Source organism: Solanum pennellii, chromosome 1 (genome assembly GCF_001406875.1).
Source record: "Solanum pennellii chromosome 1, SPENNV200".
In the NCBI taxonomy this organism is placed as follows: domain Eukaryota; kingdom Viridiplantae; phylum Streptophyta; class Magnoliopsida; order Solanales; family Solanaceae; genus Solanum; species Solanum pennellii.
The window spans coordinates 2,666,340-2,680,499 of record NC_028637.1 but is presented as its reverse complement, the minus strand read 5'-3'; the positions used below and the strand labels follow the sequence as shown (position 1 = coordinate 2,680,499).

The 14,160-nt window shown below is 34.0% G+C and overlaps 3 protein-coding genes across 3 annotated transcripts in view; 2 read left to right on the top strand and 1 right to left on the bottom strand.

Annotated features, from left to right (window-relative positions):
• Positions 1-1,361: 1,361 nt before the first annotated feature.
• Positions 1,362-5,095, bottom strand: LOC107013347 (E2F-associated phosphoprotein). Its single transcript, XM_015213279.2, has 3 exons — positions 4,939-5,095; positions 3,274-3,439; positions 1,362-1,899 (listed from the first exon to the last, which is right to left on the bottom strand). Exons 1-3 carry the CDS (start codon positions 5,009-5,011, stop codon positions 1,644-1,646), a joined length of 495 nt encoding a protein of 164 aa, XP_015068765.1. The 5' UTR covers positions 5,012-5,095; the 3' UTR covers positions 1,362-1,643.
• Positions 5,096-7,317: 2,222 nt separating this feature from the next.
• Positions 7,318-10,043, top strand: LOC107008452 (thioredoxin X, chloroplastic). The gene is made up of 2 exons (XM_015207496.2): positions 7,318-7,750; positions 9,547-10,043. The coding sequence occupies exons 1-2, from the start codon at positions 7,409-7,411 to the stop codon at positions 9,751-9,753; spliced, it is 549 nt and encodes a 182-aa protein (XP_015062982.1). The 5' UTR covers positions 7,318-7,408; the 3' UTR covers positions 9,754-10,043.
• Positions 10,044-11,644: 1,601 nt separating this feature from the next.
• The window catches only part of LOC107014822 (sugar transport protein 10), a 4,839-nt gene continuing 2,323 nt past the window's right edge, over positions 11,645-14,160 (top strand). The window contains exons 1-2 of the mRNA XM_015214923.2: positions 11,645-12,117; positions 13,116-14,068. Of these exons, the coding sequence (XP_015070409.1) occupies positions 11,988-12,117; positions 13,116-14,068 (1,083 nt within the window). The 5' untranslated portion in view covers positions 11,645-11,987. The remainder of the gene's footprint in view (positions 12,118-13,115; positions 14,069-14,160) is intronic.

The window sequence follows — 14,160 nt, the reverse complement described above, 5'->3', positions numbered from 1 at the left end:
ATTTCTGATAACGAAAGGTCGATCTCCTACCAAGTACGAAAACTAATAACATTGTAAATGTGATATGTAATGTCTTTATTTACGTGTTTTTTTCTAAACTGTTACGTAATTATAATTTCTTCTTTCACGACATGCTATAGTATTGGGTTTCTTCCGATGGTCTTCTAGCCTTAGAAGAAGTCGTGTTCGCCCGGACATCTGCAATGTCCTCCACGATATGCTACAGCTCTAGGTGTCTTCCAATGGTCTTCTAGCCTTAGAAGAAGCTGTATCCGTCTCGGCATCTGCAACGTCCTCCTTTGATATTCTGATCTGGGAGAACTAAAAGACTGATCATTCGATGACTTTCGTTGTCACCCTTACTAAACCAACTTAAATCTAAACTATATTCAGATCAAGTCTTATCGAAATAGTCGCAATAATTTACTTTTGAAATTGCTTTATGTGCTTCACCTTTGTTGTATCTCGATCCTTTTTTATCCCTTTGTTTTGCAGTATTATTCATGTTCACTGAACCCTTCGGGTTGTGATATAGGACTACTCCGTAGATAGTCGCAATAATTTACTTTTGAAATTGCTTTATGTGCTTCACCTTTGTTGTATCTCAATCCTTTTTTATCCCTTTGTTATGCAGTATTATTCATGTTCACTGAACTCTTCGGGGTGGCCCAGTATTTTGGACTTGGGATTTCATATCGGAGATCTTAAGTTCGAAATCCTTTGCCAGCGAAAGTAAGAGATTTGTCTTTTAGGTCGAGCTCATTGCACCGGCTTGCCTGAGTTACCTCTCCTATGTGATTTACGAGCTATTGCATAAGAGCGCGGATTTTACTTTCTGCGCACCCAAAAAATAGCGATTGCAGGTTTTTCTTTACCATAAAAAATATATATACACAATATATATAAGTTATGTACAGTTCAATATTTATCACTTAGCAATCTACCAGTATAACGTATTGTCAACTCCCATATTTGTTAATATCATATTTAACATGTGACAGTAGTATAACGAATAATTATTATACTTTTTCTCTGTAAAATGTTATTTATCTAGTATTAACTTTGCATACTTCTTAAGAAACGATAAATAAAAGGATGATTTTATTATATCATCTTTTGAATATAATAATGCAATGTCTTGAAAAATATACCAAGGGGAATGACCATAATTGATGATAAGTTCAAATTAGGAACAACTATTGTTTAACATCCTAAAATAATATAGTGAACAACTATGATAGCACAGAGGGAGTAATATTTTGTGTTAGTTTTACATAAACTAAACATTATACTTTAAGAAGGGATAATAATACCAAAACAAAGAGATTCTTTCATATAGACCTGTGGCTCAGTAACGCACGTAAAAAAACAAGTATAGAAATGAAATATGGTAGTAAAGAAGGAGAGAAGAGATCATCAACAACAACAAATAATATGGTAACCAAAACGATTTTATAAGCTCATTTAGTTCTATAGACCTATGGTTTTAAATAAATACCCCATGAACAAGGAAGCTTTTGCTTTAGCACAAACTGCAAAACTTTGGCACCCTACTGGGGAAGGAAGTGTTCTTTGAACCCTCAAGTTCTCAGCAATGCACAGCCGAAAACGAAGAGCTTAAGGCCATTTTCAGGAGGAACATGTCAAGACTCGCTAGGAATAACATTAAAGAAATGATAGACCTCTTCTTCGTCAATGACTCCAACGTCTGTTGAACAAACTGAACAGCATACGCGTTTATATGTCTTGCCCATATCAGAACCAGCTTCAGCTTCAGAAGATCCACGCCCTTTCTTACCCCTCTTTCGTTTGCTTCCAAGATGTGCAACCACTTGTTCGCTCTTGATCTTGCAATTGACCACGAACATTGCTCGGTACTGTGTGACATTCTTTTCATGCCTGCATTATTAAGATTATATCAATTCTGAATTGCAGATGTATTATCCCACCTACTAAAAAGCTAAAAAAAGGAGCAAAGGAAGCTCGCATCAGACGTAAATGCACCAAGGCACTCTCTTGATTGAAAAGCAGATGAATTACATGCAAATGCAGACCAATCGTCTTCAGATCAGATGGTGACTCAACAGGATTTCAGTTTACGAGTCAATTGATAATAACTGAACTTGGTAATGTCATAAAGGTTCGTTAGTTCAACGTATAGTAAATTTTTTTTTATGAATTATTACTTATCAAACAAGAAGATTTTAGAATAATTCTTTAATTCATGCTTTCACCAAATGCACTGAACGTAGGCTTCTTCCAACCAAGAAGAATTAACGTCAAATCAGTTAAAATATTCTTTTTATTTATAGTTAATCTGCAATCTCCATTTCTGCCGTGATTCCAGTTGATCATTACCCCCTTTTGCTCCTATTTCATCAAAAGAGCTTGTATTTGATGCTAAGAGCCTATCTGGATGGGCTTATAAGTTATAACTTATGCTTATAAGTCATACATTAGAGATCCTAACATATGGCTTTTGGCTTATTTTTTATTATTTTGATTTAAAAACAAGTGTTTAAAAGTTAAAACCACCTACTTAATCTTATCTCAATACTATAAAAGTGCTTAAAAGCACCTAAAATAAGCCAATTCAAACAGGCTATTACACTATTACTAGAACTGAAAAATAGTGGCAGACTCTCACCCTCTTACCTATGCAGCGCATCCTGTTAATCAGAGCGAGCAACATCGAAAATTCCAAAAATCATGTTATAGTACAATCAATTTCCAAACATCTGAAATGATACTACAAAATCAAGGTCCAACATACTGCACCAAAAACTTTATGGAGGAAAAAATATTTTAACAACTCTGAAAAATGCAAATCCTACTTTAAGGATATCTCTTCCCCTCATTGTTACATAAACTTTCCTAGGAAGCGGATAAACATAAGTAGAGTTAAGAAGATCCGAACATTCTGGCTGACTGTTCCTTCCATATGTTTGACCATTTTCAAAAAGTAATGATTTAAAAATAAGAACCCAAATCAGTATATCTGTTCGAGAATGCAAGAAGATCCAAATTAGTTGCTTTAAAAGGCAGTTCATTTAGTATTGGAATGATATGGACCACATTGAGCAGATAGATATAGATGATTCATACAGTCTATACAACTAATTGGAATTGAACATAGTTGACTGATTGATTGGTTGAAGAAGTACTAAATTACCAACAATTCCAGAGGTAAAGTAACAGAAACATGCAATCAACTATATGGTTGTTTTATATTCGAAAATCACAGGGATATTCTAGAAAGGAGAAAGGCCATACCTTTGACAATCTAGACAAAGGGTGGTAAAACAAGCTGGACAATTAAGGATAGCATCAGAAGTACGACCACCCCTTTTCTTTTGGACCCAGACTTCATCTTTGTCATCAAGTTCTGGATCATAAAATTCTGGCTTGACAGAGTAATCTATCTCATCATCATCAGAAACTGACAAAACAACAAAGTTAATATAAATTAGAGAATAACTCCACGATACACTAAATAATGAAACAAGAATGTTTCACCCAAAGGAAAACTTACACATCTTAACAGTCCTCTGAGGATTTGGCATTTCGATTAACAGTATAAGCGATGAACTATCCTCTATACACCCGAAAACAAAAGTATTAGAGGGTAAAGGATCTTAGGGAGTCCATACTCCACAGCACTAATTGGTAAAAGTTCACATCGGAATATTGAGGGGTTGGTAGGTGATATGATCTGAATTTCTTGCACGTGATTACTCATTCGAATAGCCATTTAAAACCAAGTGGTTTAACAACAACAATATACCTAACGTAATCCCACTCGTGGGGTATGGAGAGGGTATTCCTAGACCTTACCCCACCTTTGCAGGATAGAGAGGTCATTTTTGATAGACACTCGGCTCAAAAGAAAGTGAAGACAAATCATGATAGAAAGGAAAATAGCGACGATAAAAAGCAAGATAACCAAATCAAATTAAGCAACAAGTAATAATGAGGATTGAAGAACGCATTACCAAAACAGGCTAAGAAAAATATAAAATATGAAGTAAAAAATATATGCAACAAGTAGTAAGATAAACACAACCAATGAACCAACAAGTAATCAATAAATATAAACAACGTGCAGGACGCAATGCAAGAACAGAGAACGAGAACAGGAGAATAGCCCCTTGATTCTCCCACATAAAGATGACGCAACACTCGCTACCGACTAACGTTCTACCTTAATCCTCAAGCTCCAAAACTTCCTACAGATTCATGTCCTCAGTAAGTTGGAGGTGTATCATATCCTTCTGAATCACCTCCCAATGTTCTTCTTCGGACTACCTCTCCTATCCCCACAATAGCCAACCTCTCACACCTCCTCATTGCTGCATCCGCCTCTTCAAATGTCCGAACCATCTAACCCAAGCCCATGGAACACATTGACTAGGCCTACATGGATATGTCTTTTGGACCGCCATATCAAGCGTCAAAAGCGTGCTTAACATGTGAACTTGAGTTATATCTTATAAAAGCTATTTACTTTACTCTCCATTCCTATATGGTATTCACCTAAAGTGTCACGTGCACCTCATTTTAAGAGCTTGCCAACCTAGAAGCCTGTCAATCCTACCAGTGGCGGAGCCACCATATCTCGCCAAAGAAATTATATTATTTTTACATGATTAAAAATATTTTTTTTAGGTATATACAATAGATTTCGAACCCCCTTCGACTACTTCATGTGTCTATTTCTTCAGATTTTGAACTTTCTTTATCAAAAATTCTGGTTCCGCCACTGAATCCTACTTCTCATCAATCCATCAATCAACTATGCCTCAACTCAAACTAGTTGGAGTTTTCCATACGACTAATGTATACAACAACATAAATTAGCTTGAGGCGCGTTAAAAGACACTAATTAGGCGAATTCCTAAAACTTCGACAAGCTCTATCAGATACAAACATAATTTTTACCTGTTTGTTGAGAATGAGATGGCGATTCTTCTCCTTCTTCTACTTTATGCTTTTCGTCGTCTTTACTGTTCATCGCACTTTTGGTCTCGCGATACCGGAGGAATTGTGCCGGCGCCGGTGACTGTGAGTCGGTTCTAGTACAAAATACTGGGGATATTTTTTTATAGCTAAAATGGTCCACTAAGTTTGAGATTGATCATTTGTAGTACTCTTTTCTGAATAATGAACAATATTGGTATATGATGTTTAGTTGAATTACAAATGTGTCCCTTACATTTATGTTCGGATGATTGTCACCGGAATTGTTTCATAATGTATTGTATTACAATATAGAGAAAAATAACAAATATACCCTGAACTACAATAAATGGCATGCAAATATCCTCCGTTATACTTTTGAGATATTGGTGTCTCTGCCGTCCAAAACCTAAAACATATATGCCCTTTATACTAACGGACATACACATATCATAATCTTCTTCACCAATCCGAGATTTATGGACAGATAAGATTGTGCCACATATGTCATAATTTTATTCATCGATCTGACATTTATTGACGGATAAGATTGCGTCACGTGTCCTTATTTAGTCTTCTGTTAGAGTGAAGGACATATATATATATTCTCTAGTTTATAGACGACAGGAGCACCAATGTGCTAAAAGTATGACGGATGGTATCAGCATACCATTTACGATAGTTTGGGGTATATTTGTCCTTTTTCGCTATAATATTTGAACAAACTGTATTTTTTTTATCATTGAAAAACAAAAAAAAATTTCAAATATTCAATCATTTTCATTTTATTTTTTTGTTTTCTTTCTTCATTTTTGAAATATATAATAAATTACTCTCTTTTCATCCAAAAAGCAATCATAATATTCAAAGTATGTGGATAAATTGTATTTTACTTTTGTAATATAAATTTGAACACTAGTATTCTAAGTCATTTTTCTTAGCTTAATTTGCATAACAATAGTTTAAGTAAAGAAATTTGCATAATGATTTGCATTTTTGAAAATGAAAATGTAAAAATAGAATAAAGTTGATGGGTTAAAATTAAAAAAAAATATTAAAGATTGTAATAAAATGATAAATATTTTTTTCATTTTTAACTATACAAGTTTGGACAATGAATATAAGATCGTCTTTACTAGGAAGCAAATTGCCTTTTAAAAGCGAGATTTTCCAAGTGTGAATTGAGTTATTATGCTCTAAATAAATATTAAATATCGAAAGAATAATAACATTCTGAATATTATTTCATATGTAAAGTTTGAAAATGATAATGAATTTCATATTAAGATTAAAAAATATTGTGTCAAAACTCTATAAGTTCTCCATTAGGCATGTGGATTATTACTATATTATAAAGAACATAAATAACTTTGATAATTGATATTAATTCCTAATCACATAACTTTACAATAATTCTGCAAAGTTTCACATAATTTCCTATAGATTATAGTGTTTAACATTGATTCACCCAATGACTATTCATGATTCCATAATTTAATTAATTCATAAAAAAGATAAATAAATTATTTTCGACACAACTTAATGTATACTACATGGCGAAGTATCATTGCAGACTATGTTATCTATTATTTGGCATGCAGCAACATGAAATTTATATTAAGACAAAACTCGATAATCTACTAACATTTTTACTTTATTCGCGATCTTCATAAATCACACTCTCTTATGTAAAAGGTCATGCCCTTAGTAATCTAAATAATGATTCCCAGTATGTTTGACCTCTCACGCCTCATCGTAAAAGACAGAGAAGTTATTTCTGAACATAACTTAAAATATACTACATGACGGAGTATCATTAGACTATGTTATACATTCTTAGTATGCAACCAGGGGCAGATCCACATAGAGTCCTTCGGGTGCTCGAGCATTCATTAACCTCATCTCGAGATATATATATCTATGTAGAAATTAAGAAGTAATTGTTAAAATTCACATAGATCACCCAATGAACAAATGATTTGACCGGTCTATTGACTCTTGGGTGGATGCTTAAGGCTCTTTTAGTGTTATTGAGCTTGAGTTTGAATCTTATATTTTTGCCTCCGAACCACCCACAACTTTATCCACCACGTTCAAAGCATCCACAACCTTAAAATTCTAGATCTCGACCACCTACTAACATTTTAACCTTATTTACATCCTCCACATCTTCTTATCTAAGGTCATGTCCTCGTTTATTTATACTCATAATCGATCTAATCACCTCTTGACTCTCTTCGTGCTCAGTATATCTAACCTCTCACACCTCCTCATCGAAATTCCGACACCAACGTATATGACGTGGCGGGGTATCATTGGATACTATGTTATACATTCTTTGGTGTGCAATCAGCATGAAATTTCAAGCCTACTTAGTGAAAAAAATGTGTGTGGACCAAAAACACCTTCTTCATTAGCGATAACTGAAGAAGTTTTCTCGAAGCATTCAACAATGGCGACAATGGCTTCCGTCGCTACTTCAACTTCGAGGATTTCATATCCTATGACGCATTCGTTCAATACAACTTGTAATTTCGCTTCTCCTTTTCGTTCTTCGTTTTCTTCTTTGACTTGGAAAAAAGTTAGGTTTTCGATTGGGAATCGAGGGAGAAAGTTAGGGTTTCGAAATTGTTCGACATTGAGGATAAGCTGTGGCGGTGGATTGACGGAGATTAAGGAAGATGAGTTTTCCGACGTCGTTTTGAAGTCCGATCGTCCTGTACTTGTTGAGTTCGTTGCTACTTGGTGTGGACCTTGCCGTTTGATTGGCCCTGCCATGGAATCCGTTGCTGAGGTTCTTCTTCTTCGTTTTTTCCCCTGTTATTCGAGTTATATTCAATTAAATCTTCGATAGGAATTAGAATAGAAAGTTCGTAGTTTATAATCAGTTAATCATTATATTTCTATTGGAATTTCTCAATGAAAAATGTTCGGTGACTGTTCCTGCAGTAGTGAAAAAGGAGAAATGTTTAGTGACTGAGAATCTGTTTTCCACCATGCATTTTTGTGAGCTGGTTTGGTGGGAATGAAATAGGAAAAATCATGTTTTGTGATACAAATTTCCCATATGTCTGCAGATATTTTGATTGAATACGTGAGAATAGGAAAAATATTCAGTAGCTATTATCAATATTTCAATGAGAATTTGTTTGCCACCATGCGTTTTTTTTCCATGAATGATCCGATTCGGTGGGAAAACCTTGTTTTGTAGCGAAATTCCATTGATTCGCGTTGGGAAATGGGGTGGACAAATCATGTTTCTTCTTTTCACAATCTTTATGTTGTGTTATTGGAGTTCTATTCAATCAAACCTTCAATTTCCCCTTGTCAATTTGTTTCTTCAATATGCATGTTAAACTGATGAAAGTGTGTTTGGTGTGAAGGAAAATAACTTCTTTTGTTTGAGTTGATGGTATAAAAAAGCACCTAAACTATTACTCTGTTGCTAGTTTTATACCTTCCTAAACTATCACACCTTTTGCATTAGAAAACACTTCGATGCTAGTTGGGCAAATATTGTTCCCACTCGACAGTATGCACGTGTGTATCAACTTAGTGTCAAGGTGTGTTTTAATACAATTAGAGAGTGATACTTTTGGTAGGTGAATGGAACAATACATACTTAAGGTATGAAACTCGTGAAAATAGTTTGTCTTTTTGACCATTAACTCGTTCTTCTTTTGCTGAAAGATCACTTTTGTTGTTTGCTTTAAGACCCTTTTCCTATTTGATGTAGAAGAAATTTGTTCTATTAGAGGCATTTTGTTCACACTGAAATGTTGAAGAAATTCTTCAATGAGCATGTTAAACTTGATAAAGGGTGTTTGGTATGATGGAACATATTTGTTTGTTTTTATTTTGGCTAAAAAAATCATTTTCAGGCCTTCAAATGATCTGTTCGAGGCCCTTTTCTCATTTCATATAGAGTTAAAGATTCAATTTTTTTTCTTTAATGCACATGTTAAACTGATAAAAGGTGTATTTGGTATGAAGGATTTTTTTTTATTTGATAAAAAATCATTTCTGATATTTGCTTAGCTTGATTTATTGAAATGTTCTGATCAAGGCCTTTTTTCCTATCACGTAGAGTTAAAGATCCAACTTTTTCTTCAATGAGCATGTTAAACTGCTAAAAGGTGTGTTTGTTATGATGGAATAAATCTTCTTCTTTTTGCTCAAAAATCATTTGTGATATTTGCTTAACTTGAGTTATTGAAATGTTCTCTTCGAGGCTTTTTTCCCCATTTCATGTAGAGTTGAAGTCGTAAAGCTATTATGTGTCTGATCCAGTGTCCAAAAGCCTCTAGCCAGAGGATACCGCTGATTGATTGACAGCTCTGTAGTTTAAAATAGAACTTCGAGTGAGGAAAGATTGAGAAATTTTCATGCAGGAGCCAGCGAACGAGTGCTCTTCTCATTTTAGTATAGCTCGTTTTCATTTGAATACATCAGTGTAATGATACATAGTTATGTCTTCTTGTGTTGAATCTTGAATCATTAAGCGATTCCTGTCTCTGGTCTTTCTTGTTCTTGATGTTTGAAGTAAATGCTTTTCCTTAAAACGTTATTTCCTTTACTTTTACCGTTCAGGAGTACAAAGAAAAGATCACTGTTGTTAAGATAGATCATGACGCGAGTCCCAAGCTCATAGAAGAGTACAAAGTATACGGATTGCCAACTTTGATTCTCTTCAAAGATGGAAAGGAAGTTCCAGACAGCAAAAGGGAAGGCGCGATAACAAAAGTTAAACTCAAGGAGTATCTTGATGGACTTCTAAAGACAGTTTCTGTCGCGTAATATTCAGGGAAAAGTTCATCCGTTCTGGTATCTTCATCAGTCTATGATCGACGAGAGGCATTTTTTGGTCTTGTCGTTATTGTTCATCCTGTTTTTGCCTATAAATTGATCTGCTTCCTTGATTTAGGTAAGAATAATGAGGATGCATTGTATATTTTAGCTGTATAATGGCCGCGAACCTGTTTGGATTTGTATATTTGAGCTGTCTATAAGATGAAAATAATTGTGTATTTTCAGATTTATGTAATATGGTTTCGTTCAAAGAGAGGATGATCGTATTTATGCATTTACTAACGTGAAATACTTTGTGCATCGGACTGTTCTTTCTATGTTAGCAGTAGTTCACTCTTTAACTCCAATTATAAGAACAGTTCTAATTTATTCAGAAATCTCATGCGCTGGGAGCCTGGGACAGTACACCATGTTACAGACACCCAAGTTAATGACACGTATTGTCTTTGAATCTTGACCTACATAGATTTGTCTTTTGAGCTGTGTTACGTCAAGTCTCACGATCCAAGTTCATGACATGTACGTAGACCTGCATGGATTTGTCTTTCGGGCTATGTTACATCAAGACTCATGACCCAAGTCCATGACACGCACCTAAACCCGCATGATTGTCTTTCAGGTTGTGTCACATCAAGACCTAGGACCCGTTTGACGATAGATTTCTCAAGTAATATTCGGAAAAAAAAATTGACAAATAATGTTTGTCCATATATATTGTCATTATTTGACAAATATTTTTGACAAATGTTCCAACTTCTCAAATACTAGTTTTTTCTAGTACTTGAGTCAAATCTCATTATTTGAAATCTTTTAAAAATTGAAATTTCACATCAAATTTTTGTCTTTTACAAAAACACCATCTATATTAGTTGTTTGGATTATATTACATATTTTTTTTACGTGAACACCAAAGTAGTGATGGAATATTCAGTGAATATGAAAGTGATGGTACGGTTATTGATGAAAATGATGAACAATTGGTTCAGGATAACAAAGTCATGTGCTGTCTGCTTCACGATGTATGGAATGATGCTTGTAGCACTCACTCCAAACTACCACATTGCTCTAGTGTCATAGACACTACTTTTTATTTGTTGCAACGAAGATTCAATTGACTCGTAATACAAACTTATGTATACTTTGATAGTTTTCGAAACTTATGAGTATAAATCATATTTTTCTGAAAAAGTGAAATATGTTTCCCAAATAGTATGATCAAACACAAAGTGAAATTTCAATTCACCTAAATAATATTTGCAAGAATATTTAAAATCTATGGTCAAACATTAGCTTAGACGGAGAAGATTTTTAAAATAAAGATAATTCTTTTTGTTATAACTTTTTTTTGAATATCAATATATCATTGTAATAGATTTTTTGAATTGAATATGGTTATTTTTTTTTTAACTTGTATTGAAAGATAAAAATAAATATATATAATTGAGTGTGGTTAATTTAAGCTTGAGAGCATAATATGATATGTTTTTTAGAAAATAATATTCAATTTCAATACATATATATATATATATATATATTTACAATATGACATGATTAATAATTAATATTATTACTTGCGTATCACACGGATTTATTATTTTATCCACCAAACAATAACTAATATTACTCCCATTTTTCATGCAAAGTGGAAACAAATATGCATCTTCATCTCTTTATTTACTAATTACTAATTTCAAATTAAAATTTAATTAAATCAATTATCATAAATTAATATCATCCACAAACATTATACATGGATAAAAATTCACTTCTTTTTTCTTCTTAAAATTCTCTCCATCCTCATATCTCCTTAAATTTTTCCCTATTTTGTGGATAATTCAAAATTTTCACCTTCTATAAATACCTTTTATTATTTTTCGAAAAAATAAACAAGTAAATAAAAGAGACAGAGCAGGCAACAAGTTTGCCGTGCTCATGTAAAACAAGGGAAAATAAATATTATCAAAAGAAAAGAAAAAAAAATTCCAAAGGTCTTTCAAGAAGAAAAAAAATTTTTTTTATTGAAATTTATATTTTATTAATTAAAAAAAAAGACCTTTGTTTTTTTATATCCCTTGATAATTATTGTTGTGTTATCCACACCACTATCCAATATAAAATTCACTAAAGAATTTGTATAAATTATTTTAAATAACTATTTATTATTTTTAAAAAAAGTTTAGAGATTTTATTTTCGATAAATTCGTAAAAAAAATAAAAAAAAGATGGCAGGAGGATTTGCAGTAAGTGGTGGTAGTGGTGATTATGAAGGAAAAGTTACAGGTTTTGTTATTATGACATGTTTGGTTGCAGCCACTGGTGGTTTACTCTTTGGTTATGATATTGGTATTTCAGGTAATATATTTTTATTAATTTTTTTAGTTTTTTTATCGGCGTTCAGTATAAATATAAAAGATAAACGAACTTTTTTAATGTAAATGTCATTATTATGGACGTTCTTCTAATCCCTCTCTTGTCGTACCTTTGCCTATACATTTTTAGTCTTACCAAACAAACCCTTTATCTATTACTGTGAAAGTATGTCAGATTTAAGAATAGACAATAAAACGTTTTTTATAATGAATTTTTTTGAATGTCTCTCTTGTCATACCTTCGCCTATACAGTTTTAGTCGTACCAAGGACGTTCTCTATTTACTATTTTGAAAGTATGTTGAATCAAGAACAAGGGCATATAGTAAAATGTCTTTTATTATGGATGTTCTTTCAATCCCTCTCTTGTTGTACATTTGCCGGTACATTTTTAGTCGTACCAAACATACCCTCTATCTACTATTGTGAAAGTGTGTAGATCAAGAACAGACAGTAAAACGTTATGTTCTTTAAATTCCTCTCTTTATGTACCTATGCCTATACATTTTTAGTCGTACTAAACACACCCTCTATCTACTATCGTAAAAGTATGTCAGATCAAGAACAGATAATAGAACATCTTTTATGATTGATGTTCTTCGAATCCGATCTTGTCATACCTTCACCTATACATTTTTAGTCATACCAAACACACCTTCTATCTATTACCGTGAAAGTATGTCAGATCAAGAACCTATGGTAAAACGTCTATTATAATGGATGTTCTTCGAATCCCCTTTCATTTCGTACCTTCGCCTATACATTTTTAGTTGTATCATACACGCCTTCTATCTACTATTATGAAAGTGTGTCAGATCAAGAACAAACAGTAAAATGGATGTTCTTTGAATCCCTCTCTTGCCATACCTTCGCCTATACATTTTTAGTCGTACCAAACACATCCTCTATCTACTACCATGAAAGTATGTCAGATCAAGAACAGACGACGTTATTGTTGATGATTTTGCTTGAAAAATTGCAGGAGGAGTGACATCTATGGATGAATTTTTACTCAAATTTTTCCCAAATGTGTATCACAAGGAGAAGAACTTGAAAGAAGGAGGAAGCCAATATTGCAAATTCAATGATCATATGTTACAACTCTTTACTTCATCACTCTATTTAGCAGCATTAGTTGCTTCATTTGCAGCTTCAATAACCACGAAAGCATTTGGACGAAAAATCTCTATGCTTATCGGTGGTCTAATTTTCCTAATAGGCGCGGTCCTGAATGGTGCAGCCATGAACTTGGGTGTACTCATTCTGGGGCGCCTATTACTAGGTGTTGGCATTGGTTATGCCAACCAATCTGTCCCCGTTTACCTCTCAGAAATGGCTCCGCCTAAACTTAGAGGAGCGCTCAACGTCTGTTTCCAAATGGCTGTCACACTTGGCATACTCATCGCGAATCTTGTCAATTATGGTACCTCTACCATGAAGAAAAACGGTTGGAGAGTGTCTCTTGTTCTCGCGGCTGTACCTGCTGTTGTAATGACAGTAGGAGCTGTTTTCCTACCAGACACGCCTAATTCATTGATCGACAGAGGGCAAAAAGAGAAGGCAAAGACAATGTTGCAAAAGATTCGTGGTACAAGCAACGTAGACAACGAATTTGAGGATCTTATCATAGCAAGCGACATGTCTAAACAAGTCGAAAATCCATGGGCTAACATTATGAAACCTAGGTATAGACCACAATTGACAGTCGCTGTCCTGGTTCCGTTCTTCCAACAACTCACTGGTATCAACGTCATTATGTTCTACGCTCCTGTCCTGTTTAAAACACTTGGATTTGGCGACGGAGCTGCGTTGATGACAGCTGTCATCACCGGACTTGTCAATGTGTTCGCCACACTTATGTCCATATTCACTGTTGATAGATTTGGCAGGAGGCCCTTGTTCCTCGTTGGTGGTACACTCATGATTATCTGTCAGGTAACAATATCCGCCTACACTAAAATTACTCGTTAATGATTTATTTCAAAAACAACATGCTAGTTACTATCCCCCCTCTCCCCCCCCCCCCC